The sequence below is a fragment of the Gallinula chloropus genome, assembly GCF_964237585.1.
Source record: "Gallinula chloropus genome assembly, chromosome: 1".
In the NCBI taxonomy this organism is placed as follows: Eukaryota; Metazoa; Chordata; class Aves; order Gruiformes; family Rallidae; genus Gallinula; species Gallinula chloropus.
The window spans coordinates 16,144,094-16,170,400 of NC_140085.1; the positions used below are offsets into that span (position 1 = coordinate 16,144,094).

At 49.1% G+C, this 26,307-nt stretch overlaps 1 protein-coding gene across 1 annotated transcript in view; it reads right to left on the reverse strand.

Moving 5' to 3' along the window:
- LAMB1 (laminin subunit beta 1) overlaps positions 1-23,742 on the reverse strand; it is a gene marked incomplete at its 5' end in the record, with an annotated part of 43,571 nt that extends 19,829 nt beyond the window's left edge. Inside the window, 23 exons of the mRNA XM_084279242.1 lie at positions 57-153; positions 253-470; positions 1,197-1,421; positions 1,853-2,016; positions 2,518-2,749; positions 2,840-2,983; positions 3,127-3,331; positions 3,874-3,997; positions 4,408-4,535; positions 5,274-5,432; positions 7,436-7,571; positions 10,095-10,174; positions 11,004-11,116; positions 11,535-11,714; positions 12,074-12,262; positions 12,439-12,559; positions 13,821-14,023; positions 15,374-15,437; positions 15,553-15,741; positions 18,811-18,884; positions 20,916-21,051; positions 23,398-23,567; positions 23,706-23,742. Of these exons, the coding sequence (XP_084135368.1) occupies positions 57-153; positions 253-470; positions 1,197-1,421; positions 1,853-2,016; positions 2,518-2,749; positions 2,840-2,983; positions 3,127-3,331; positions 3,874-3,997; positions 4,408-4,535; positions 5,274-5,432; positions 7,436-7,571; positions 10,095-10,174; positions 11,004-11,116; positions 11,535-11,714; positions 12,074-12,262; positions 12,439-12,559; positions 13,821-14,023; positions 15,374-15,437; positions 15,553-15,741; positions 18,811-18,884; positions 20,916-21,051; positions 23,398-23,567; positions 23,706-23,742 (3,388 nt within the window). The remainder of the gene's footprint in view (positions 1-56; positions 154-252; positions 471-1,196; positions 1,422-1,852; positions 2,017-2,517; positions 2,750-2,839; positions 2,984-3,126; positions 3,332-3,873; positions 3,998-4,407; positions 4,536-5,273; positions 5,433-7,435; positions 7,572-10,094; positions 10,175-11,003; positions 11,117-11,534; positions 11,715-12,073; positions 12,263-12,438; positions 12,560-13,820; positions 14,024-15,373; positions 15,438-15,552; positions 15,742-18,810; positions 18,885-20,915; positions 21,052-23,397; positions 23,568-23,705) is intronic.
- Between the last annotated feature and the right edge of the window lie 2,565 nt (positions 23,743-26,307).

The window sequence follows — 26,307 nt, forward strand, 5'->3', positions numbered from 1 at the left end:
GCCACCACCTCATTTCCAAATGGAGCAGGTGGAACAGGCACTGGGAATGGACTCACCTCGGCACTCCACGCCTGGGTCACCCCAGAAGAGCTCCTGGCACTCCCGGCAGGTCCGGCCTCCGAAGCCCGGCATGCACTGGCACTGCCCCGTGAACTGCCAAGGAAAAGCCCAGAAGACGTCATGACCTCAGCAGCCCAGGCCCACGCTGGAGTAAAGACCAAACTGCCAGAGCACACCCCGCGCTCCCCTTACCTCGTTGCAGGCAGGCCCGAGGGAGCGCACGGGGTCGCAGCCACACTGCTCGCAGCCGGTGCCGCTGGCGAGCCTCCACGTGTGCGGGGCACAGCGGTCACAGTTCTGCCCCACCACGTTGGGAAGGCAGCGGCACTGCCCCGTGGCTGCCTCGCACTGGCAGCTCTCTGAGCCCTCACAGTCCTCCCGGACGGTGCCCAGGTTGTTGCAGACACATTCTGTGGGAGAACAGGAGTGGCACCTCCATGTCAGCTTGCCCACTTGTTACCAGACTGCCCAGAGTTCATGTTTAGTTTATTCTCCGAGTCCCCAGAGGTGTGGGCAGATCTGTCACGTCCCAATGCCTGTGGCCAGACCTGGCTCACCCAATGCTGAATGGCTGCCAGCACTGCGCAAGAGCCCTCCTCCTGTCCCAGGCTGGAAACCTCCATGCCTTCTTCACCAGCACACAGGAGGTGACAGGAAACTCCCATTCACGCAGCCCAGCTTTCTCCCTTTTCTCCTTTCCTCCCTCTGTACACAACCAAAGCCCTGATCCTCTCAGCTGGCTACAGCAGCCGATGCTGTGCAAAGCAGAGCAGGGCTCTGCTTGCCCACCCAGCGACCCATCTGCCCTGCTGTGCCTGGTGCTGAGGGGGAGGGCATTCTGCCTCCCCACCGCCCAGCTCTGCTCCTCCACAGCCTTTGCTCCCACTGTCCAGCCACATCTGCAGGGATGCTGGTGTAAACAAGAGCCAAACCCTCACCCCTCCCCTCCATCCTCATCTCTGAAGAAAAAGTAAACAAAGACCACAAACAAGAGGCCAAGAACCCCCTATCCCGCTAAAGACTCATCCTTTCAGCACATGTAAATGCTGCCCCTTGCTCTCCCTTCAATTGTAAATTAGAAAGAGTTTGAGCAGCCACTGCAGGCGGAGGGGTTGCAGCTGTGTCTCCCCACTCACTTCTGCAGTCCTGCTGCAGGGCGCTCCCGTAGTAGCCCTGTTTGCAGAGGTGGCAGTTTTCACCCTCCGTGTGATACAGGCACTTCATACACGTTCCTGTCTTCTTGTCGCAGGCCTCCGGGTCAGTGGCGTCGATGTTGTTGTTGCACTGGCACGGCTGGCAGGTGCCACCAACGTCGTCGGGGCTCCCAAAGAAGCCAGACGCACATTCATCACATCGGCTGCCTGTTTGAACAAACAGGCACAGTGGGAATTACCATCCCAGCTTGCTAGTGCACAGCCCCGTGAACAGCAAGACTGAGGCAAGACAATAAAGGCCATTAATTGGGGAGTGTTAATTGCCTCATGCTCAAAGCAACAGGGGCCTGCTTGGTGAGACTGGGGCAGCTTGGTGTGGCATGGACGGTATTGCCTGGGGTCCTGCCATCACGCTTGCCCCCTCAGTTCCACTGCTGTCCTGTCATCCCTTGCAGTGCTTCCAGGGATGAGGTTCAAGGTGGTGTCAGCATCACTCTGCCCTGGCACTTTTCAGATGCTGCCAACCTCTACCGGCAGCAGTGGTGCTACAGCCATATCCAACAACCCATATGAACACACACCCCTTCACACAGAGAGGTTCAACCCAACCAGGCCCCCTCCATGCACCCCCCAAGTACCTATGTATCCCACGCTACAGACACACACGACTTGCAGTGTGACCGGGTCCTGGTAACAGCTGCTGGCAAACTGGCGTCCGCTCTCGGGGCCATCAGGGCAAGGGCAGGGGCGGCAGTGGTCGCCTGATCCCAGGATGGGGTCTCCATAGTAGCCAGCCTCGCACCTGCACGATGGGGTACATGGCATGCTGGGGACTGCAGGCAAACAGACTGCAGCCTTGCTGTAACCACACTCAGGGTTTCAACTACTCTGAAGAACCAAAGGGCAAAAACATCCTTACGGCTCTCCCGTGCCACTCATGCTCCAAACACCTGTGCCCACAAAGGCAAGTTTCTTTGGCTTATGCCAGTTTAAGAGCAGGAGGCCCAAGGCAGATGCTCCTCAGGGAGGCTGCAATGGAGACAGCTTCTCTGAAGCCCAGGGGTCCTGCTACATGCTCTCAGTCATGAGGGTGGGTGCTGCTGGGAGACACAAGGCTGTGGGCAGGGAAAAGGGGGTCCCTGCTCCCACCCTCCTCCTGGACCACCAGTGCTGCTGTGCCTCTTGGGGTCCTGGGACTTTTCCTGTGACTTCACCCCCACCTGAGCACCAGCACTGGAGGGAAGCAGGTGCCCATGGTGCTGTGGGGAAGGAGAGAAGCTAGGGATGAGTCAGCGTACTGTACCTCTCACAGTTGTGTCCTGCTGTGTGGTCCCGGCAGCTCAGGCACTCCCCGGTGTAGGGGCTACAGTCATCGGCGTGGCCGTTGCAGTGGCAGGGCTGGCAGCTGGGGAAGCCCCAGAAGCCAGGCAGGCAGCGGTCGCACTGCCGCCCGTACACCCCAGGGAAGCAGTGGCACTGGCCTGTCTCCGCATCGCAGAGGGTGTTGTAAGAGCCTCGAAGGTGACACTCGCATGCTGCAAGGAGAGGGAGAGAGTCTTTCCAGGGCAAGCCCTAAATGCAGAGCCCCAGCCACAGCACAGCCCAGAGCCACAGGTTTAACGTACGTCGACATCCGCTCGGCCCGAACCCAAAGGTGCCAGGAGCGCATCTGTCGCACTGTCTTCCAACAACGTTGGGACGACACTGGCACTGTCCTCCGCTGGGGTCACACACTGAACTGAGGGAGCCTTGGGGGTCACACTGGCAAGCTAAGTGGAAAAAAGCATCCAGGGGAGTGAGGACCACAGTGCAGGACATCCCACACATATGCCTTCCCCACGCAAACTGCTCTGCCTGCAAGCACCATCCAGCTGCCAGGTGCAGTCTGCCCTACAAGTAGATGGATACGTACATAACGCAGTTTCATGTAGCAGCGCAGAAATGCTGAATATGATGTTCTTGCAGACGTCTGTCATGGGGGTTTTCACAACACTCCTGCTGTTTTCCAGACACCGGTATCTTTGGAAAGTTTCCCAAGCACTGTTTGTGACCACATCTTCGCCTGAACCTCCCACCGTGAATATGTCCAGCGATTTGCAGTATGGCATGAGAACAAGCTACAAAACAATTTTCAAATGACAAAGTGTCATCGTTTATGCATAGTCTCCACCAAAATTGTGAAAATTCAGTATTATCCCACTTTCTATAATCTGGTTTTGGCCAAAAAACAATCACCCAGACAGAATTTTGAAGGCAAATTATGTTGTTTCTCTAGTTCTTGGTGGAATAGTTCTGGTATCTACCAAATTCTTACCACATCTACCAAATTCTCAGTTCAAAAGAATAAGGTTGATGTCAACATTCATGACATACATGGCACCCATTAGCCTCCCCAAAGAAACTGCAGGCCTCTGGAACTAGCTGCTGTCCTGTAAAACACAGCAAAAGTCTCTTAGTAGGAAAACAACCCATGTACTTTTGAGACTGAAGAAACCCATGCTGCTTTACACTGTTCAGCTATAACCTGTGTTCAACCATAAGCAACAATGTTGTAAAATACTACTCTGGATTACAGAGACGTACACCTGAGGAGATGCAACGTTTGAGGCTTTTAAATATACTTTTAGCCCAGAGCATGCCCAAGACAATTTCTGCTCACAGAGTCAATGAGTGTGTACGGGTTCTCTGTCTCCGTATCCACCGAGGAGTACTGCGTCAGCTCCAGGCGGATGGTGTAATTCAGCCCTTTCTCGAAGCAGACAGGCCGCGGGAGAACAACGTATCTGGATTAAGAAAGGGAAAGAATTCTTACTTCAAACGTCCAGCCCCATAAAGCATTTCAGGTGGCCCTATAAAGCAATCGAGATAACAGAAAGCAGCCCAGACCTGGCAGAACAAAAGTTACAATGTGAAGGAGGCAGTCTGGGGGCTTGTGCAAGTCAGAACCGGAAAAGTTTATCGGCAAGGTAAAGAGTCACTCACGGGCTGTGCAAACACTTCCCCCCGCTTTAATCAGTGAACATAACACATCAGAAAACAAGGATAAACTTAGAAGCTTTGTCTACAGACAATGCTACATATGTTTTTATAATGGTTTTAATATGTTTTTGCCACGGCAAACTGAAAACTTGGTGTCACGCTGTTTCAAATTTAAAATGTATTTTCTCCTCTTGGTCCATCCAGTTATACCAACCTGGAGCCGGGTGACAGGGAGACGACCTGATTATCATCATCAGGAACTGTATTGCCACACCGGCTACCCGTGGGAATCTTGCCTGGGCGCGAGACGCTGATCACAGCTTTTTCCCACTGATCTGGCAGCTGGGGAGAAAAACAGGCAGATCAGCATGGAGAGGTCAGGCCAGGAAAAGCATGCGTGCAGACAGGGTGGTCACTGTGCTTTGGAGAGCACAAGGCTGCAGCTCCAGCATCAATGGGGCATCTACTGGCTGCAGGTGTGGGCTGAGACATGACCAGGCATGTGCCCCTGGGCATCCTCCAGCATGACAGCCTCCCTCCCAGAAAACCACAGCTAGGTGTAGGTGGTCAGCAGCCCCATATGCAGCACAGCATCAGCATGGTGTTTGGTGACCTCTGGGTACTGTGCCTGAGTATTTTACTGCAATCAATTCCTGCCAAATCCTGGGTAAGATGCTGGAAGATTTTTCTCCTTCCCTTCACCCTGTGAATTATCCACAGTCAAAACTGACTGCTTGCAGACTCTTGGCTGCAGGCATTCAATGTCCAGGACAGGCAATTTGTTTTCTAAGGTGCATAACAGCCACCTGGCTGATGCCAAATTTATATTCTAGTCTGTCCTGACAGGACTTGTAATTTTTTTATTTGCTCATTAAAAATGCAATAATGAACAAAACTGTAAAGCAAATAGTACTAGTAATACTCAACATCATCTTGGATTTTCTCACATCTCAGTTAACTGAGCATCCATCCTTGTCCTTGAGTCCTGAGGACTCCTGGAAGCGCCAGGCTCCTGTCACTCGTGCGTCACAACAGGCAGTGCCTGCCAGGAAGCAGCAATGCCCATACTCACAGACATACCTGCGGCTCATAGCGGATCAGAATATCATACTCCATGGAGTAAGGGATGTTGTCGATGTGGAATTCCAGGTATGCCCCCTCGGGGACCCTTACGAATCCTATGCCTGTCCACGACGGTGTGCGGTCTGGTGTGTACTGGCGCTCTACGATGTTTACACCCTACAAAAGCAGAGAAATTTTAATACCAATACATCAAATTTGTAAGCCCCATAGGAGTGCACAAAGTGATGAGTTCTGCTGATCAATCACTACTTCATCAGTTTGCATCCCAGAGAACACAAATTCTCTCTTAAACCCACACATGCTCACACCCTTCTGCTTAACAACATACAAAAAGCAAGAAATAAAGGAGCACTGCACAACTTTTCATCCATTTTTCTATACAGTGAGGAATTACCTTTAAAAACTTGCTGTAAGTAATCCATCAGCTATGACATCTTGTTCACCGTAAGGACTTTCACATTATACTTGCAGCAGTAGGATTTACTGCACTGACACATAACTGTTCCATTAACTGCTCAAGCTGAGAGCTAATTACTTCTGGACTACTCTGGGCTGCTCCAAACCAAACTGCTGCTCTGGATAACATTTGAATAGCAGATCATGGCCATCATAAGTTGTAACTAAATAAAATAGATCCTAATCCTCAATAGATACTAAACAGCCAAATCAATAAGTGGTCACTGTTTTCTGCCTGAGGTGCCAGGTTTTTACCTGCTACTCTTTACATAAAGCACAGAGGAGAAAAAGGACACAGAAAATGCTCAAGTCTTGTGTTCAAACTTCCCGTTTCCAATATATCTGCATCCACAAATAGTTCTCAACATAGAACAACATCCTGTGCATTCCTAAGGAAGCTGCTTTGGTAGAAAGGGATAAAATGTAAGGAAATGTCTATATATATATAAAATAATATCACTTCAGGATGTCCCTTCATGTATTCTCACACAAGAGGGCCTGGCGATAAATTATTACCCTTTGGCTTTGCAGAAAGGGTTGGAGCTCCTCAGAAAGGATCCAGGTGGGACATGAGCAGGGGTGTGCAGCTTTGGGAGCATGGGGGCTTGGCACTGCTTGAAAATCCCAGCAACTCAGTTACACTTCATTTTGTCTTGTACTAGGCCCCTATCTGGGAATTTGGAGATTTATTCTGCCACCGTATTTGTGTGAAAGCTTTTCAGTATCAGTGGGTTTTAAAATGGTTTCAGAAGGCAAACAGGCAGCACAACCCTGTGCTCAACTTGGCAAGGTGGGTTTCCATGCTGGGCTCCTCCACCCCCAAGCCTCAGTGAGGCCTCAGGTGCCACCTCTCCAGCTAGGCAGAAACAAATGCACCAAAAGCCCTGTGCCAGCCTCCATGCCATCCGCTACAGTCCAGCCTCTGCTCGGCTCTGTCTTCCCTCCCTGCACTCATCTGAGAGCAAAAATCCTCTGTCTTGGCTCAAATGGCGAAGTGGCTGCACTTTGCCTGAAATAAATATATCAGGTCCAAGAGCCCCAGTTGCAGGCAGACAAGGATCTGCTGGTTTAGAGAAACCATTATCTCCTCTGCCTGACTCCTTGCTGGAGGCAAAAATAATTGATGTAATCACCTAACTGCTGTTAATAAATTAAAAACAAGGCTGTGAGGTGAAAGAGCCAGAGACCCTGCTTTGCCATGCCAGCAGGCGAAACAAGCTAGAGGCGCAACCTCATTTAGAAGAACAATTCTTTGCACAATGAACTATGGTTTTAGTCATTAATAAAAGGAATGCTGCCGATATACAGGAGCTCTAAAAGCTGTGGAAATGTGCTTAAATGCCTACTTTGTTACCCCCAGGTTTCTGTGTCCCACTGCTCTTGAGAAAAGAGAGGAAGGAGAAGTGGGTGCGGTGGGCGCTTGCGTACAGAGAGATGCTTATGGGAACCTAACTGTACTGTCAGGATCAAAGAAATGGGTTTAAAAAGAAAAATGGCAGTTCCCCCCCCCCCAACCACTATATTGTTTATCGATACTAAGGTTGAAGAGAAGTTGATGGTTTTCTGACACAATTCAGTTTTGTGTTTTCCACATTTTAATTGCAAAACACTCATGTATAAAACAGATGCTTCCAACACCCAAATGTTGAAATGAGTTTCCCACAGCTGTCCAGATACATCACCCCACTAAAACTGCTACTCACGGGACCCAAGCTGGCTTCTTCCGCCTCATAGATGTAATGATCGAGTGAAATGAAGAAATAGCCAGGCTCCACCTGGCTGCACTGGCGTCCAAACATGTGGGGCCGACATTCGCATTGGCCAGATTGACTCGAGCAGCTAAAACGGAAGAGCAGTGAATTCACAGCACATCCTGGCTACACCATGCCAGAGCTACGCTTCGCTTTGACATTTCAAGTGACACAGGAGAGAGGCGCTTCTGGACACAGCTGTGGCTAGACACAAGATGTTCTCAGGCGCTGCAGCTGGACCATCTGCACTGCTAAAATGGCAGCACGGTTCTGGGCGCAGTCTTGGCTCAACCCAAATATTCTCCCAAATAATTCCTAGGCTCAGTCTGGGAGCGATCACGGTCCAGGGTCCATTTTCAGTAGGCAGTCTGCATGTGGTTTCCTCTGAATAGCGAGAGGGGCAGACAGCAGGCCTGGGAGAGCTTCACTTGCTACCATGGATGTAGCCAGGAGGCATGTCTGTCCCGCAAGCAGAGGGCAGCCTTCAGCTCTAGGCTTGCCAGCCATGCAAGCAGCGTATCTGTTTGTGTGGGCTCAGGCAAAGCAAGAACATGCACGACCCTGCATGCCCTGGGATGTCAGCAGCTCTGGTATGCTGCAAAGCACATCCTGAGAAGTTGCCCATCAACAGCTACACACAGGGGAAAACCATACCTAGCTGCTTTAAAGGAGGACAGACACAGCCAAAGGCACACCACAGACAGAGCCATTGCTGGGGAATGCAGAAGATCTATTCAGGGTGACATACAGTAGCTCTGCTTCCTTCATAACAAGGTATTTCCTTCTCTCAATACAGCTCTATTCCCAAGCTGCCTTGTGGTGGGTTCATTGTCCACTGAGTCCAGCGCACCCTATGAAGAGCCCTTGGACAGGCTGTATTTTTGCACGCACCCGGTCACACTTTTTCACTGGGAGGTTTTTTGGTCCACCAAAATACATCACTTTCTTTAGATCAGAGTGGAATTTAGAAACCTCTTCTAAAGCCAAACCCCTCTAGTTTCCATGAAAAATCTCCAGGCTTGTCAAACCCCCATTCTAAGAGTAAATTTCAATTGAAACCATTTTTTAAATTGCAGAGATTCACTTCAATGTTCACTTTGAGATGCCAGCATTGCTCTAGCTGCCCCAACAAGGGAGCTGGGACCCTTCCCCTCCAGGGACAGCAATGACTCCGCTGCCTGGGTTAAAACATGGGGAATGAATTTCAAGTGAGGTGCAGCTGCCCCAGGCACTGCATCCCACATGCTGAATGGGAGCCAGGAAGCTGCAATTCAGCAGCTGAGAGGAGCCCCAGGGAGCACAAAGCTCTCAGTTCCCACTGACTTAAGAGAGCAAAGCCAGGAGCTGAAGCTGGGCTTCGCTGCTGCTCCCTGCCAGCCCCAGGATGCCGCATGTCCTCTCTCCGCATGTCCTCTCTCCGCGTGGTTTTGCAATCGCTGGGCTCGGTCCATGGGAAACAGGCTGCAAAGCCTTGCTGGGCCAGGCTGAGCTGTACCCCAAACCCCTGGAAGCAGCTGCGCTGGGGGAGCCGTTATGAGCTGTGTGGCGTATCGGATCGGCGCACAGGGAGCAAGCACAGAGCAGTAAATCATCACTAACAACCACACTGCTGTCTGCCAAGGGGTAATAATTCACTCGGAAGCGGAAGGGGGAGATGGCCCCCAGGACATTCCCATGGCAATCCTTGCTGCAAATGGGGTGTCCACAGGCTGTGATGGCTTCCAGGAGTCACACCAGGACCAGTCCTCCCTCAGTGTGATCCCACGGGCTCCAATGGGAAACAGTTTGCCCACCCCCTGGGAAAGTTCTGTGGCTTTAGCCAAAATCAGGATATTTCTAAGAGTTTGTGGAGGGAAGAGGGGGGGGAAAGAATGTGAAGGAACATGCTGCTATTGAAAAGCGTGGGGTTGAACACACACCAAATGCACAGAAAACTGATCTGGTCAAAGGAGCAGCTTGGCCACCCAGCACCCCCCTGATCAGGCATTTAAGCCAGGACTTTCCATGCTCCTACTAATGGATGCATCTTCAAAACATACGCTTTTCTTTGAAAAGTCTCCACCTCCCCAACAACCGCTTCTGGGTCCACATCCTACCCCATGCAGCACCGCTGGGTAACACCATGCAGCTAGTGTGCTTCCCCCAGTACTGATGGACAGACATACTGGCCAAAGGGCCAATTCAGAAGCAAACCAAGAACCAGCCTGATAGTCCATGGCACCACCAGATTCCTGCTTTGATCCCCTGACAGCAAAGGTTCAACACAGACCATAGCCCGGGTTAAAGCCAAGGCAGAGCTCAACCTATGACTAGCTCCTACCCTGGCTGACCAAAGGCAGAGTTACACTAAAAACAGGTTTACATGTTCCACACTAAAAACAGGTTTACATGTTCTGCACCAGCAGAAGCAGCAGAGGCTGCTCAGCACAGAAAAAACACAGATGCCTCTGTCAGACATTGCTGCAATCAAGACCCAACACTTTCTGAAGCAGCAAGATGGTCCCCAAACCTCCCTCTCCAGAGCACATCAAGCCCAGGATGTTGTGGTTGCAAATGAAGTGAAACAAACTGGGGTGAATGATTACAGGAGAGTAACCAGGCTGAGACTCACTTGTTGTTCAGTGCTCCTCCCAGGTCACAGTCGCATGGCCGACATCCATCCATGTCATTGCTCAGACCCCAGTGCTCAGGCTGTGGGAGGAAACATCACCAGCACTTTCCATAACCCCATAACCTGGTGCCGAGTTAACCCCATATATCCCAAAGGCACATTTTTAAATACTCATCATAAGCTACCCCAACCCCTGGATCCTGCTCTCTTAGTTATGGGTCTATCCCCACAACCACCAACACAACCTCCCAAGCTGCTCTCCTCCACCTTGTTGATCATCTCAAGGGTGTGATAAACCCCCCCCCCCCCCCCCGCCCCCCCATCTTTCCATCTGTTTTTAAAAGCAAGATTCAAGAGGACTTAAGCTCAGACACCTGACTTCTACTGTACCATTTACACCAGTCTGGGCTCCTGACCCATGAAGGCCTTGAAAAATCACAGCCCAGTACATCACACCACAGCAGAGCCACATGTGAGGTGGTGGGGTTCTGTGTGGGGCACTGCCCTTGCAGGGCTGCTACTCTGCAACTTGCCTGTTGGACAGACAGACTTGTTTAGCTTTTCCATGTAGTTCACTGTTAGATAAAACAGCCTGTCAGTGTTTATGCAAACACATCCAGTTATCTGACAGCGTGTTTCTATAACACTCCAGCATGCATAAACACTATATGGAAATGTATGTGTATGAAATAATCCCTGCCTAAAATAACGGCCTCTATAGAAAGCATTTTTTTTTGGCAGCTCTGCTTCTCTGACTGTTTTGTCTTTCATCGCAGCAAGAGCTCCAGCAGAACTGGCTCAGCTCCCCCATTTTCACAGAGGACACTACAGCTATCCTAATGTCTCACTCCTCATGGCCAGCCTCCCTTGCACAGTGTCCCCTCATTCATTTTACGGTAAGCTACTCACCAGGCAGTGATCGCACTGCCTTCCTGTCACCAGCCGCTTACAATAGCAGTTTCCTGTCTCCGAATCACAAGGATTCCCCCCGGGATGGGTACCCAGAGGATTACATGCACAAGCTAGATTGGGAAATACAAATAGGCAGGTCAAAACCACAGGGTTGAAGTTTCATTTTAGATTTATCCAACTTACATACTTACATTAATGCTTCCCCTGAATTCCCCAGGACAGCGAGTAATTGCACACTTTGCCCATAACCCATCCCAGTAAAATTTCCCTGGCTTAGAGACTTATAGTTAAAAAAAAATAAGGAGGATTCTGCTATTTCCACTGAATATACCAGCAGGATCAGCTGGGGACCTGAGTTTTAAGGGCGGGTGGACTCCAAGCCGTGGCAAGTCTACAAGAATGTTTTTCTTTTAGCAAAAAACATGAAACAAAGGGAAAAAACCCACCCCACAAGCCAACTTCTCCCAGCTCTAACAGCTCCTCAAAGAGCTTTTGATCACACATAAAGGAATGTATGTTTTTACTCACACTGACAGCCCATTGGGTCATCGGCACTCAGGCCATAGAAACCTTCTTTGCAGAGGTCACAACGCTCCCCTTCGACAAATAATTTACAGCGGCATTGCCCAGCAATGAGGCCAGTGGAGAAATCAGTGTAGCGATCACAGATGCCACCATTTTCGGAGCCAGCTGGGTCACAGTCACAAGCTAAGAAGGAAACATTGCACGTTTTATTGACTGCTACAAAAGAAAAGGCCAAGTCTAACACTGCATTATTTAACTCAGCTGCTGTGTAGAGGGAGTTCATCATTCCTGCAAGGATTAGACATGACGTGGGTTGAACACGTAATGACAAGATCAATTTCCAGATTCTTGAAAACAAAATCCAGCCAGGCTCTCTCAGGTCCTCCAAGGCCTCCACCTTGCCTCAGGGCTCCTTGTTCAGGAGCACAGCACTGGCCAAAAGAAAGGCTGTAAATCCTAAATTCTCCAGGGAAAGCCTGAGGGTGGGGGCACAGTTGGGATGCCATGGCCACTCTCATGCTGAGGAACAGGACTGCACTTACGCTCACAGACATCGGGGTCCCGCAGATCCCTCTCCGGGTGCTGGAAGTAGAAGGGCTTGCACTGCTCGCAGTTGCGTCCCACGGTGTTGTGCTGGCAGTCGTCGCACACTCCCCCGCTGGTGTTCCCTGTCGTCATGTACACAGCCATGTCGAAGTGGCACTGGCTGGAGTGCCCATTGCAGTTGCACTCTGTGACAGAGACAGAAAGCACAGTAAGAATCCGGTCCCAGGGGAAACGCCAGTCTGCAGGAAAGACACGTGAAATCCAAGGAAGATCACGCAGGCCTTGATGTATTGCCACACGCTCCCCAGTCACAGCATGTAACGCTCACACCAGACGCCGGGTTCGCATCCGATTCACTCACTTTTGCATGCGTTGCTATTGCGGCCTTCAGCAGGTCGCCAGGGTAAGTCATGGTAGAAATCCAAGCACTGCTCACAGTTTAACCCTTTGGTGTTATGTCTGCACATGCAGTGCCCATGGACCTGCCATCAAAAGGGAAAAAGAAGAGAAAACAGGAACGCAAGTGGTTATAAAAGAGGAAAAGACAAACGTACTCCATGTAATGCAAAATATAGGTAGTACATGACAGACATACTTTTGGAGACTCTATTACCCGTAACTGCACATAGGAAGACATAAAGGTGCGTCTTTTACCTGCCAGGGTCCTCAAACAGATTTGTCCTTCTTCCCTTACCAGAACTAACAGCTGAATAAATGCTTCCAGACATGAACAAGGAGAGCACAGTTCCACCTCAGTAAACACAAAAGCCTCTTAAAACTACAAGTTAGCTGCTTATCAGCTATTAATTAGCTATTAACATGCATCTAGTTACAGTGCCTTCTTTCCAGCTCTACCTTGCTTCTCAAGATAACAGCTTGGATGGGTTTCATCATCAACCCCAGACTTTGCCTTCAACATGTACAGAACAAGTGCTGAGCAGACCAACAGTGACTGTGTGATGGTTGCTGCTGTAGAAGACAGGACTACCAGCACTGTAGCCATGATTTTAAAGGCAAAGCCAGTCTTGCTGCTGCTCAGACTCCCCGAAAGCGCAGGGCAGTGGAGCATTCCCGCTTGCTGGCATCCCATGGCCCCCAGGGCAATCCACACAACCTCCCCATAAACCTCCACATTTTCATCCAGTTAATAATTCACTCATTAACTGGGGTACTATTACTGCTTGTCAGGTGAAAATCATGGGGAAAAAACAGAACCCAGAAGGGATGTGGCAATCCTGCAGCAGCGTACAAGGCAGGCAGCAGGATTTTCCTTCCGAGTCTGCTGTTCACTGGGGCTACAACCTCCACTTCTCAGCTGATAACAAGTGATACTAATGCAGGTCATGTTTGATTAACAGAGGTGTTTCATCCTTTGATGCCTCTATTCACTTCAGTTTTAGGGCAACCAGAGTGACCCACACACCCATCTCTAGCTTCCATGTTACACTCCCTTTCTGCATTCCCGCCTTTTAATTTAATAATTTTAATTCATTTAACATAATTAGAAAAGGAATGCTAAAGTAATTTTCACCTAATCTGAGCTCTCTGTGCTTGATTAACACCAATAATGACATAAGTGTTTGCTGAGGAGCAATAATTTTAACAGTTTTCCAGTTCTAATTTGTAAATTAAGGGTGGGGAGTGGAGGGGCAGAGTGCCATCTCTAAATTTGTGTTTAAATTACTTTAAAAAGACAAGGACTTAAAAAGACACTGCTTTATGAAGAAGACTCTGAACACTTACCATTCCTTCCACTTCTTCAGTAAAGCCATCCACTGGTGCACACTCGCTGGCATGTCCATAGCAGAAACAGTTCCCACGAACCACCATGTCGTAGATGGCATAGTAGTACTTCTCTCTGATCTCCATCCTCGAGTCTAAGAGATTATCTCCCAGTGTGTGCAGCTTGATGAATTTGACTCTCAGATTTGTGATCTTTAATAAGTCTGCAGGGGAAAACAGACAAAAAAAAACCAACCCTCTATTTTGGAATTACTTACCAGATACTGTGTTGAATGGGAGGAAGCCAGGAGTGACTTCCCAAGTACACTTCCTACGGACATGTTAGGTCAGATTTCATTTCAGCACTTATATATTACACATCACATCACGCTTCCAAACTTAGAAAAAAAACAACCTCATTATTTTACCAGAGATTCATCACTGCATAAGGTAGTTCAAGCTAGTCTTTTTTACTGTAGATGTTCACAGGCACAAATGCAAATATTAAAGGCACATGCAACAGTACCAACAAGGAAATGCTGCTTCTTTGGGGCTTTGAAATGCAAGATGGGCAATGACCTGATAGTAAAGAACTGCTGACAAGTAAACCAGGAGCTTTAAGAGTTATGAGCCTTTTGAGGAAAAATAATCTTTGTTGAAAGCAATACAGGAATATATTCTTCTTTCTTATACATGCAACTTTCCTAGCAAATATAATTAGTCACATTTTGCTGAATGAAGCAACACTCCACCACTGACCAAATATAAAGCAGAAGTTTTCAAGGGATATAATCCACGGAGAACAACATTGCAGTAATTCAGTCTACACGTTCACTTTGATATTATGAATCCCATTTAATTTCTTATAGCCTTCAAGCTAGGCTTGAAAAAGCACTTCAAGCCCATGAAGGCAGAGTACTTCTCATAGTTCCCCATTAAAACTTTGGTTAAAAAACATTCAACTAGCAAAGACTTCTACTTCAGATATTTTCTTGTGCTCCAGTTAGCTTTACATTGAAGGCCACAGACTGAAACTGAGAATGAATACTAAATTGGATGACAAGTTTAAGGCAGTTGCCTACCCAGGCCAAATGCCCCACGAGGTTTCTCTGTGAGCCACATTACAGCACAGCCCTCTCTACCTTTGTGTTCCTGTTTTGTCATGGCTGTACACAAATGCAACAGTCATCTGTGCTTTACAATCACATCCATGTGGTCCAGTCACACAGCACTACCAAGACCAACTGTTATAAAGCAATCACTCAGGCCTTCTGAAAACAAATCCTTTTTAGAGAAGAAGGGGATTCTTCAATGAAAATGATTCCCTGATCAATTTGAGAAAAGGGCCAATTACAATGACACATGTAAGAGCAATCACCTGCGTTGACAACACTGATGGTGACTTCCCAGCACATCACCGCCTGTGTCAGGAAAAGAAGCCATTCCACCAATGTAGTCGTATGACTTCAAAACTGCAATTTGGGCTAGTGCATGGCTTATTGGGGTTTTTGATTAGCAAGTAAATAAGTACAGAAATGCTTTCAAAGGAGCCTGGAAGGTGACTGCATACATACTTTGAATCCGTGGACTGTATGGATCTTCAATTCGAAAAGCAGGATCCAAAACACGATATATTACCTGGAGGAAAAATGGTACAATGAAAGACTCAGCTTTAATAATAAAGAGAATCTGAATTTGTATGGAAAAAAATCTATACAATAAACATACTGGGGAAAAAAAAAATCCCTCTGACCTCTCCCTCCGTTGAAGGTTCAATATCAGAGTATCGGGAATCACAAATGATATCATCCACTTTCTTCATGGGTCCAGTTGAAATCCCAGGAAATGAGCTCTCACAGTCATATGCAAAATACCTATATACTTGCCAGGTTTTTCCAAAATCAGATGATCTTTCTATCAACATTGCAGCAGGACGGAATGTCTAATAGTAAGAAAACCAAGAGAGGTTTTTATTCACTTAGTTATTGCTTGTGTTTACATTGAATGCTTTTAAGTGTGAGCAATACACACGTCTGGATTTTAGTCTCTCCCTGCACTGTTTCCAACATTCAGAAACAGTTTTTCTGCTGATATCCCACTTTCTGCTCAGAGGCAGATCTCTGAAAAAACACACGTCAAACCACAGGCTACTCACCTTCAGAAAGACAGCAAGCACTCGGTGGCCAAGCACTTAAACACATTTCCAATAAATAGGCAAACTTGTAAGGTTTTCATATTCCAAATCCTTTCTCAAAACTAGGGATTAAAGCAGGACTTTAGGGAGAATAAAAGATTTTTCCCATTACTTATGGGAAGCAACGAGCATTCTACCTCACTGTACCTCCTAACCTAACATTCTGTGAAGGACCTAATGGGCCTCCTCTCCTACCTTGGGGATTTTCAGTGCTTCTCCTCCAGCCCTGATGCCCAGAAGTTCTTGCTGAGCAGTTATCTCTGATGCTCAGAAAAGCCCTGGGATTGTCCTCCTCTCTTTGTCTGACAATAGACAGCTTTGCAGAGCTGTGATTGGTGGCTCAATGTCCAAGTGGAGATCAGTGAGGTGTGGAGTTCCTCAGAGGTTGGTACTGGGACTGGCACTGTTCAACATCTTTGTCTGTTACATTAACAGTGGGATCAAGTGCACCCTCAGCAAGTTTGCCAACGACACCAAGCTGTGTGATGCGGATGACATGCTGGAGGGAAGGGATGCCATCCAGAGGGACCTTAACAGGCTGGAGAGGTGGGATCGTATGAACCACACAAAGTTCAACAAGGCCAAATGCAAGGGCCTGCACATGGGTTGGGGCAATCCCAAGCACAACTACAGGCTAGGCAGAGAATGGACTGAGAGCAGCCCTGAGGAGGAGGACTTGTGGGTGTTGATTGATGTAAAGCTCAACATGAGCCGGCAATGTGGGCTTGCAGTCCAGAGAGCCAGCCATATCCAGGGCAAAACCAGCATCACCAGCAGGTCAAGGAAGGTGATTCTGCCCCTCTACTCTGCTCTTGTGAGACCCCACCTGCAGTACTGCATCCAGCTCTGGGGCTCCCAGTACAACAGAGATATAGAGTGGTTGGAGTCAGTCCAGACAAGGCCATGAAGATGTTAAGATGGTTGGAGCACCTCTCCTGTGAAGAGAGGCTTTGAGAGTTGGGCTTGTTCAGCCTGGAGAACAGAAGGCTCCGGGGAGACCTCATAACAGCCTCCCAGTACCTAAAGGGCCTGCAGAAAAGCTAAAGAGGGACTGTTTGCAAGGACATGATGTGGTATGACACGGAGTAATTGCTTTAAAGTAAAAGAGGAGAGATTTAGATTTGACATAAGGAAAGAATTCTTCTCTGTGACAGTGGTGAGACACTGGAACGGGTTGCCGAGAGAAGCTGTGGCTGCCCCCACCCTGGGAGTGTTCAAGGCCAGGCTGGATGGGCAACCTGGTCTAGTGGAGGGTGTCCCTGCCCATGGCAAGTTGGAAACTAGATGGGCTTTGAGGTCCCTTCCAACTCAAACCATTCAGTGATTCTGTTATCTAAGGAGATTTAGAGGTTCAGCTTCATTCACTCTTGCTGCGTTTGGCTCTCCCAACCCCCAGTGGCCCTCCTCCAGCAGGCCTTGCCCAGACCTCCATCAGGCTGCACTCACTTCACACAAACCACCACCCTTCTTACCTGCAACATTAGAATCATAGTCACTTAGGTTAAAAGAGACCTTTAAGATCATCGAGTCAAACCACATCTTAATCCTGCCTACTCCACCTCTAGACCATGTCCTCAAGCACAACATCTACACACCTTTCCAATACCTCCAGGGATGTTGACTCCACCACTTCCTTGGGTAACCTGTTCCAATACTTGACTACCCTTTCAGTAAAGAAATTCTTCCTGATATCTAACCTAGATTTTTAAAATATTTTTAATTCCTCTGACCTAAAATCTCATGTTTCAATTTATGTGCTGCCTTTCAAAATTTGATCTTAATTTAACACTTGGCTTGCACCTACTGAGAAATGCCAATGGTCTCTTCCTTAGTTTTATGTATTCAGAGGAGGAACTCCCTGAAGCACAAAAGCATTCAGTCACAGATAGAAAGAAATTTTCTTTCTGCTTCCTGACTAAAAACATCACCCAACTTACAAACTAGTGTCTCTCCCAACAAAAAATGTAGCAATCTGGAGGTAAGACAGCTCAAGTGTCTACCACACAAAGTCAACAAATCACCATTAAAACTATTTTTCCCCCTGTAGTTTTTCTTCTGATGGCAGATCAAGCCTAGTGGCACTGAGATGTGATGACTGCAGGAGCCACATCAGATCAGGGGTTCCTCAGGGAGTCCTCACTGCTGGGGTCCAGTAGAGATGACCACCTTCTATCTCAACCACCACCATGAGGTGGGGGAGAAACCCAACTCATCACTACAGGAAAGAGGAATGAGGTCTCCTAGAAAGCTGACAGGTAAAAATTAAGAGATTAATTTGTCTACATGTGAAGAGCAGGGATTTAGCTCTGCAGGAACTACAGTCCCTGAAACCTCAGATGAAGGTTGCTGCTCACGCTTGCCTGCAATTTAGGATGTACAGGACATAATCTGCTATTCCAAGACATCTGTTTGTAAAAAACAAAGACACTTTGTGTACAGATGTTCCTTCTTCCTGAAGACCTTTCTATTTGCCAAATGAAAACTGATACCATGGCCAATTTTTTTTAAAGAAGAAAAATCCTTGCTACTATATGATTAGCTAATGATCTCCTGGAACACAACCTCCAAAAACAGGCACTAACACAAACCCCAGCTTCAGTCTGACTCCTTCAGCAGCCTCACCACAGTTCTAACACAACTCAAGCCACAAGTCACAACTCAGCCTTCCTACATGACTTCAACAGCTCTAAAAAAAAAAAATAAGGCAAAATAGCTCAGGCAAAGCCCAAATCTCAAATACTGAACAGATGTGAAGGACTACAAGACCTCTCATTTCTTCTTGTTTTAGGGTTTGGAGTAATGCTGTGGCTTCCTTACCTTGAAAGTCATGATGAGATGAGTGAAATGGAACTCGGCCTCCAGGTTCAGCTGGATAGTCACATTTTCTAAACCTGCAGGGGCAGAGAGAAGTAGTCATGCAGCAAACAAGGGCACCCACCAGCCTCTACATCTAAATTCTGCCAAAGCTTTTCACTCCAATGTCAGAGAGACTCTCTTCTTTGCCACTCAGCTCTGCTATAAAGAAGGTATAGGAGGGGTAGGTATACAGGGGAGACACCAAGGACCTGCTGAAGAGTATATCACACGGGATTCCTGTGCATCATCTGCACCAAACATGTTAGATCCAGAGCACAAGCCTGCACTGCTGTTATTTCAGGCTGTGTAGTGTGGCTAAGGTCACTGGTGTAGGGAAAGGATGGGGACTGCTATGGGCTGGATCCTGGCACCAGAGCATCCAGTGGCTGCTACAGCTGTTGATGCTGAGCCCAGACCTGCATGGTAACCCCAGGCTGTCCTAAAGTGCTGCAGCCTGTCTGGAAGCAACAGAGGTGTAGCTGTGGCAGCCCTAACACACCAAATCTCATGGATGGCCGGTGGGGGCTGTTTCCTACCATTCTTCACTCACTCTGGACTCTCATGTCCATCCAATCAATCACAGGAACAGTTCCTCTACAACCTGAAATGCCCCCAAAGGAACTCTCACAGCCCTGCTTTGCAATCCTGAGCACTAGGAAATGGGTGAGCAGCAGCAATAGGTTTTCCGAACTTTGCTGTGTGACTAATCTGTGCTCAAGAACTCTGCACAGAAAAGAAGAAAACCAGTTGTAAATATTATTTTTCCATGTGAAAATACCTCTCAAAACAGCTGGATACTAATTATGCTGTAGTTAGAAATTATACAACAAAATAAAAATGAAGATTTACAGAGAGGAGAAAGGGTAGAAATGGAACTAATAAACCAATAAAGCACTTAAATTTTCAACCAGCTGTAACATTATGTGGAACGTGCAGCAACGGTCCCTTCTGCTGTATGCCTGAATAGAAGAAAACATGAATTGGACAGAAAGAATCATTTGTTTTTTATTGTTGAAGGACATTTTCATGACCTTATGAGCTAAGAACTTTTCTGTGTGAATGCTGCCAAGACTGTTGCAAAAAACATGAATTATTTGGAACGCTGGAGCCACTGGAGACAAGCGGTTTGTGAGGCTGATCTAAATGGTTAAAAAGGATTTAGTCAAACCCCTTCTTTACCAGGCAGCAGAAATACTGCAAAAATTACTGCATTTTATATATGTGTATATATATATATATATACATTAACTCAGCCAATGCATTTGCAGAGATCCCATCCTGTCCAGCTGGCTTTAAGGCTTCAGGGTAGGGCTGATGTTTGAGAAGCCCCGATGCCTTGTTCTGTGTATGAAGGCTGGCCAAAGGCATAACCATAAAAGTAAAAAAAGGACAGAGGGAGGATTAAAAAAAAAAGCCACCAAAGCAACACGCAGTGCTCGTTTTTAACTAGCCGGCTTATTTCTGGTGTTCATTCGGCTTCTTAGCATATGGATACAAGAATTCAGGGAGCTCAGGAGGGAGGAGGCAGTTTGAGGGTAAGAGATATCCTCGGCTTTGCTCTCCCGGGGCAGAACAGGAGGTCTGCAGGCGGGACGGCAGCCCCTGCTCTGCGCCCAAAGCTCCTTCCCGCAGCCTCCCTCCAGCACATCCTCCCTCCAGCCCAGCGGCTGGGGAAGCCCTGCGGCGCTTCCTTGGCAGCGCCGTCCCGGGATATTTACTCCTGGAAGGCTGCTCGGCTCCTGCTGCCCAAACACGAGGGAGATCTGGAGCCAGTGTGGGAAACATTTTCTCTTTAGGAAATGATTCTTGTGAGTGGTGGGAGAGATCTTTCCGGCACTCCTGGAAGGCTGAGGCCGCTTCCTTATGGATTAAGGACTGCTTCAGGGCACACAAAAGCAGGCAGTTTTACTCAGCCTTCCTCCAACAGCAAGATCCTTCACACCCACAGTAATCACCAGGCCACAGATAACAGTAAACCCCCAGGCACCCCTAAACAAAAGGAGGGAAAGCAGCTCCCCGCCCTGGAAATGTCTCCCGGACAAATCCCCCCCACACACACCCCGTACCATTTTCTGACTGCCACCAGAGCTTCAGGCGATTTGGGTCGAACGTGGTGACAACGTTTTCAATGCGATGACTGTCAGGATTGAGAGTGTCGTGGAAGGCATCCTCGGAGTCACATATGAAACATTTCTTGTCCTCCTGAAACAACAAAAAAAATCAGTGTTACTGATTTCATCCGTGGGGCAATGGTTGTTTCCTGCAGATAAGACTGTTTTCCATACATATCACATTCCACTCATTTTGCCTGCAGGAGTCATCAAAGGTATTTTTTTGTTGAAATGATAAGTGTATTTACCTTTATGAATTAATGCAAATTGCCACATGGAAAATATGTCAGGAATTCCATAAACTTTATTTTTAGGAGAAGTATGTTTTCTATTGGAGTTGCAATTTCAAGAAATCTCTTCCAGCCCACGTATTCTCCAGCAGAAATCAGAACCAAAGGCATCATCTACAGAAAAAATTGCTGGACTGCTTCTGTAGAAACATACACGTGCAAATCTGCATCTTCAACAATGTGTGTGGAATAATGTTGGCTTTTGGGACCTAGCTTGGAGATGTAAGTTCTTTGCACTGGAGGTACCTCATGAGAGTCAGTACTCGTCAAGTGGTCATCAGTAATACAAAGACTGAACCCTTTCACCACAGGGTTAACTTAACCCTGAATCCAGCTTGTCAAGCTCCTACCTAAGCCTTTCATGTTCACCTTGCATTGCAGTCCCAAGTTCTGCTCTACAAGGTGTGCAAAACAGCCGAGAACAAGTCTGGCATGTGTTGCTTGGGAAAGCCGGACACTTCTTGACCAGGGCAACAAAGCCCCATCCTGACTATTATTACAAACAACACTATTTTCGCATTGTTCTGGTGCCTACAACCTCTGCTTTCCAATTTTGTGAGGCAGGATGTGAACCAAACCGAAAGGGAGGGTTTCTGCCCAAACCAGCTCAGTGTCTGGCAGACTGGAGGGAGCAGGCGAGGGAGAGGAGCTCATTGCGTCGCAGTGAGGGAGCCCCAGCACACCAGCAACTATCACTTGTCAGAAGCTACCCAGGCATCATTCCTTCAGTGGGTTTATGGAGACAAATGCAGTGTTTTATCAGCCAAGAATGTGAGAGCTGGCAGGTCTGCACCACGCAGGCTTTCTATTTCACCAGTTTCACCTTCAGCAGCTCCTCCCAGGAGCAGCAGTTTGCCCCCCACGAGTCCCTGGTGACTCCTCTGGGAGAGAGCACACAGGAAAAGCAGAGGTCCTAGGGAAGATGTCCCCTCCTGCTTGCTCCAGACTCCTCTTCCCCAGTACCACAGCCCCCACCTCATGCCAGGACTTGCTCCTTCTCCTACCAAAATCAAATCCTAGAAGGTCCAATCCTGCAAAGCACTCAACACAGCCCAGCCCGTGTTATTAAGAGGATACTCAGTACCCTCCCACAACTTCTTCACCTTTTGGTTCAGAAGTAACTGGGGGCATCCCAAATGCTGAACTGGGTCCATGAGATCAGGAATGAGAGCACCCACGTCCTTCTGAACTGATGCTTTTTACTATGGCACTTCAACATGTTTTTGAGACAAGAAAACATAACAAAGTGCCTTCCTTATTTTATCAGAGATGCTGATGTCATTAAAGCCAAGCCCGCCGTGTTCTGAAAAGGTTTCAGCAAAGCTAAACCCCATGTTAAATCAACTATTAACTCTAGTAGGCAGAGCAGTACAGTAAAACTAAAGGCGGGGACGGGGACGCATTTGGTAACTTCAGGGCACAAGCAGCCCGAGCACTACAGCCCCTCAGGCAGGGCTCCTCCTGCTTCCCGTGGTTTTCCTTCCAAGTGCCAGAATCCGGCCCTATTGTCTCGGCAGTAAATTGAGTAGAGATTATCCCCTTAGTTTCTGTTCATCAGAGTTCCACGTATAACCACTAATTTCTCCTCCACCACCATCCCTTCTGTCTCAGAGATTTAAGTTTGGTGAGCTGCTCCTGGCTTAAATAGTAACGAGCTTTGTGTTTTCCACCAGATGTGCGAGACAACCTTCTTTGCATCCTTTCGCTTGGAGGCCATACAAATGTAATTACATTACGGGAACGGTGGCCAAAACATTACCCGGGTCCTACAGACCACTCTTAATCAGGAAGCTGTCTAGACGGCTCCCAGTAAGTCGGAAAATAAAGTATTAATTGAACTTAGGGCGGCACATTCCTCCTTATTAGCCTCGATTAGGAAAGGAGGGTCGGCAGCCGAAAGCCGGGAGGGGTTCCCTGGACCCGGACTGCTTTGGCGGGCCGTGGGGTCCCCCACACGGGCACGATGTTGCCCCACGGGAGACTGCTGCCCGCACCTCCCACCGCACCAGTCCGGATGATACCCGCGGGCGTGCTCCCCTCGCTGCCTCCGCATCGGGACGCGATGCTCGGCGCCGCCGGCGAGGACCGAGCCCCGCGGTCGGGCGGGGTGCCCTGGGGTGCTGCCGCCGCCCCGTCGAGGCGCTCACCTGGAGGTGGCTGACGATGCAGTAGGGCTCAGGCTGGCGGAGGCCGCAGGTGGAGGAGGCGGAGAGGCGGGCGGCGCGGCCGATGAGCAGGTCGCCGGTGGCGGGGTAGCAGCTCCCTTCGGCGCAGCCGTAGCTGTACTCAGGTTCCTGCGCCGCCGCGGACCACAGCGCTGCGCGGCCGCGGAGGGAGAGAGGGATGAGAAAGAGAAGAGAGCACGGTCAGGCGGGGCGCCCTGAGCCGCCTCGGCGAGGCTTTCAGGGGCTCGCCCAGCCTGCCGTGCCCCGACGGCGGCCGGAGCGGGAGTTACCGAGGCAGCAGCAGAGGTACAGCGGGAGGCAGCCCATGGCGGACGGCGGGCACCGGCGGGACGGGACGGGACGGGACGCGGCGGGACGGGGCTCTTTCTCCACGCCGCCGCAAGCTGTTGCTCCGGCTGCTGCACGCAGGCGCCGCTGCTCCCCGCGGCTCCCGGGGAGCTACTCCGCGCCGCCGGGCGCCCCCCGGCCCTCCTCCTCCTCCGCCCCACCGCCCCCGCGGGGCCGGGTCGGGCCGCCCCCCGCGGCCCCTCCCGCCCCGGCCCCCCGCCCCGAGGCTGCCCGGCCCCGCCGCAGCGCCCGGCCCGGGGGAGGGAGTGGAGAAACGGCTGCCGTCGAGGAAGGCTAGCCCAGCCGGGGTGGGAAGCTGGGGGAGAGCGGCCCGGCGGCGGGACGGGGAGGGGCACGCCCGTCCCATTGAAACCGGGGAGCCCCGAGGGGGGAAGTGGGGGAACGCCGACCACCATAGGTTATGTCCTTCCCACTGCTCCCCAGCTTTGGGAACTGGCTCTAGGCAGACTACAGCAGTTGGGGAGGAGATTACCAATGGGGGGTGACCCCTCTCCCTGCCCCCTGCCTATGGGGAATGGAGCTTTTGACACAATCCTGTCTTCTGCCGGGGGTGCTGGTGGGGCTGGGTGCCATGGATGGATGGATGGATGGATGGATGGATGGATGGTGGATGGAGCATTCCCATGTGGCAAAGTCTGAAACCAGCAAAGGACCAGGGGCTTGGCAGCTGTTGCATGTGGTGCTCAATGACTCTGAATGGCCTGGTGCTGTGGTGCCTACACGTGTCTTGGGAGTGCTATTACTGGGCATAGTGGCCATGCTGCCCTGTGTGGCTGGATCTGGGTCTAGCATGGGCAGAGAGGCTGGTCGAGCCCAGGCCGGCCAGTGCCAGGCTGGTTTTCGTTAGCTGAGAGCATGCAGTGCTTCCCAAGGGCGCTGGGAGCACTGTGAGGGGTGAATGGCTGTGCTGGAGCTCCCCCTGAGTTCCTGCTTCAGTTCCCTGGGCTCTGTCAGGGGATATGAGGGGCTTTGTTAGCTGGCAGCAGAGTCCCCTCAGCACCCAGGGGAAAAGTTGAACACTAAGCAATGGGTATGAAGGATGGCTGCGTTTGAGGAGTGAAGCCTTGGCTGGGACAGCTGCCTGGGTTTATGTACCAGACTTTTGCTTGCAGATGTGTTACATGTAAACTTGTGTAAATCTTTACCAGGTACCAGTGTTCCTCAAGAACTCTTTGCTCTGGCTATTTGCAGTGCTGGAGTGGAAACACACCGTGGTCTGTCTGTTCCAGCAAACCCTGCCGAGGTAGGTAAATATGTTCGTTCTCATTTTACAGATGGATAAGCAGAAACAGAGAGATACCAAGTGACTTGCCCTAAAGGTTAAACACCAGGTCTGAAACATAACCCAGGACTCCAGATTGAAGAACTCAAGGGGGATGTTTCATTAAAGATATCCAGGAAATTAAACCATTTTAAGCCGACAGGGCAGGGATTGTAATTCTCAATCTCTTCGTCAATGCGGTCCTCTGAATTCACAAACCTTAATTCAGTTTCACAATCGTTACATAAATCACATCATGGCTTTGTTTTTAAGCTTCAGTACAACAAATATTTTTGTCCCACTAACAGAAAATGTCTTACTCTGCTGTGGTTAGAAACTCCTCTTGTCCAAGGCAGATGGGCAGCAGCATCACTCCATGTGTGACTGTCCAAGGATGGAGTGTTTCATTACCACTGGATTTTTTCTGTCCCATAATTTTTCAGTTTTGATTGAAGTTTTGTCCCTTTCCTATTTCACAGCCTTACAGAAGTCCCCTAAACCTAAAATGGGCTAAAGTCACCCTCCAGAGCTCTTTTTTGCTGTGGTTAGGCTCCTTCCTGCCTTGGAGCAGACAGCGTGACAATGCACTGCATTCCAGCCTGGGGGTTGACCCTGCTTGGTGGCATCGGGCATCAAGTGGGAATTGCAGCCACAGATGGGGGTGGCCACCATCAGCCCTAACTGTGGTCACCATTCAGAGGTAGTCAAAACCACCAGCATTGCCTGTGTGAGTAATTAGGTGCAGTGAACTTGTTCATATCCGCCCCTCTCTGCAGTGTTCCTGAGCAATAATGGTGGGAGTATTTTAATTTGATTCTTCAAATGATAAGAGTTCAGTCTTATGCCATGTCCTATCCTTGTGGTTGGAGAAGCAGCTTTACAGTCCTGGGGTGTCTGTGTTGGTGCTGGGTTGGAAGTCTTATCAAAGCACTGAATTTCAGAATTTGACCTCAGTGGGACCCACTTGACCACCTATTTTCTTGTACGACTGCACTGGCTGGATGCATAGCAAATAGGGCTGATGAGGTCACTTTTGATTAAATACATCTTTTCATTATATGTGTGTGTGGTTAAGTGTTGGCATTTTGATTAATGTCATTGCAGTCAAAATGCTCTACAGCAAGATATGGATTTCAGTAGTGTTTTTCAAGAAAATTTTCTGAAACTGATTCTGCCTACAAGAAGAGCAAAGGGAACTAAAATTGGGTATTTTTGATCTAGATACAGCATTTTCCCCACAAATTAACTTTGCAAAAACACTA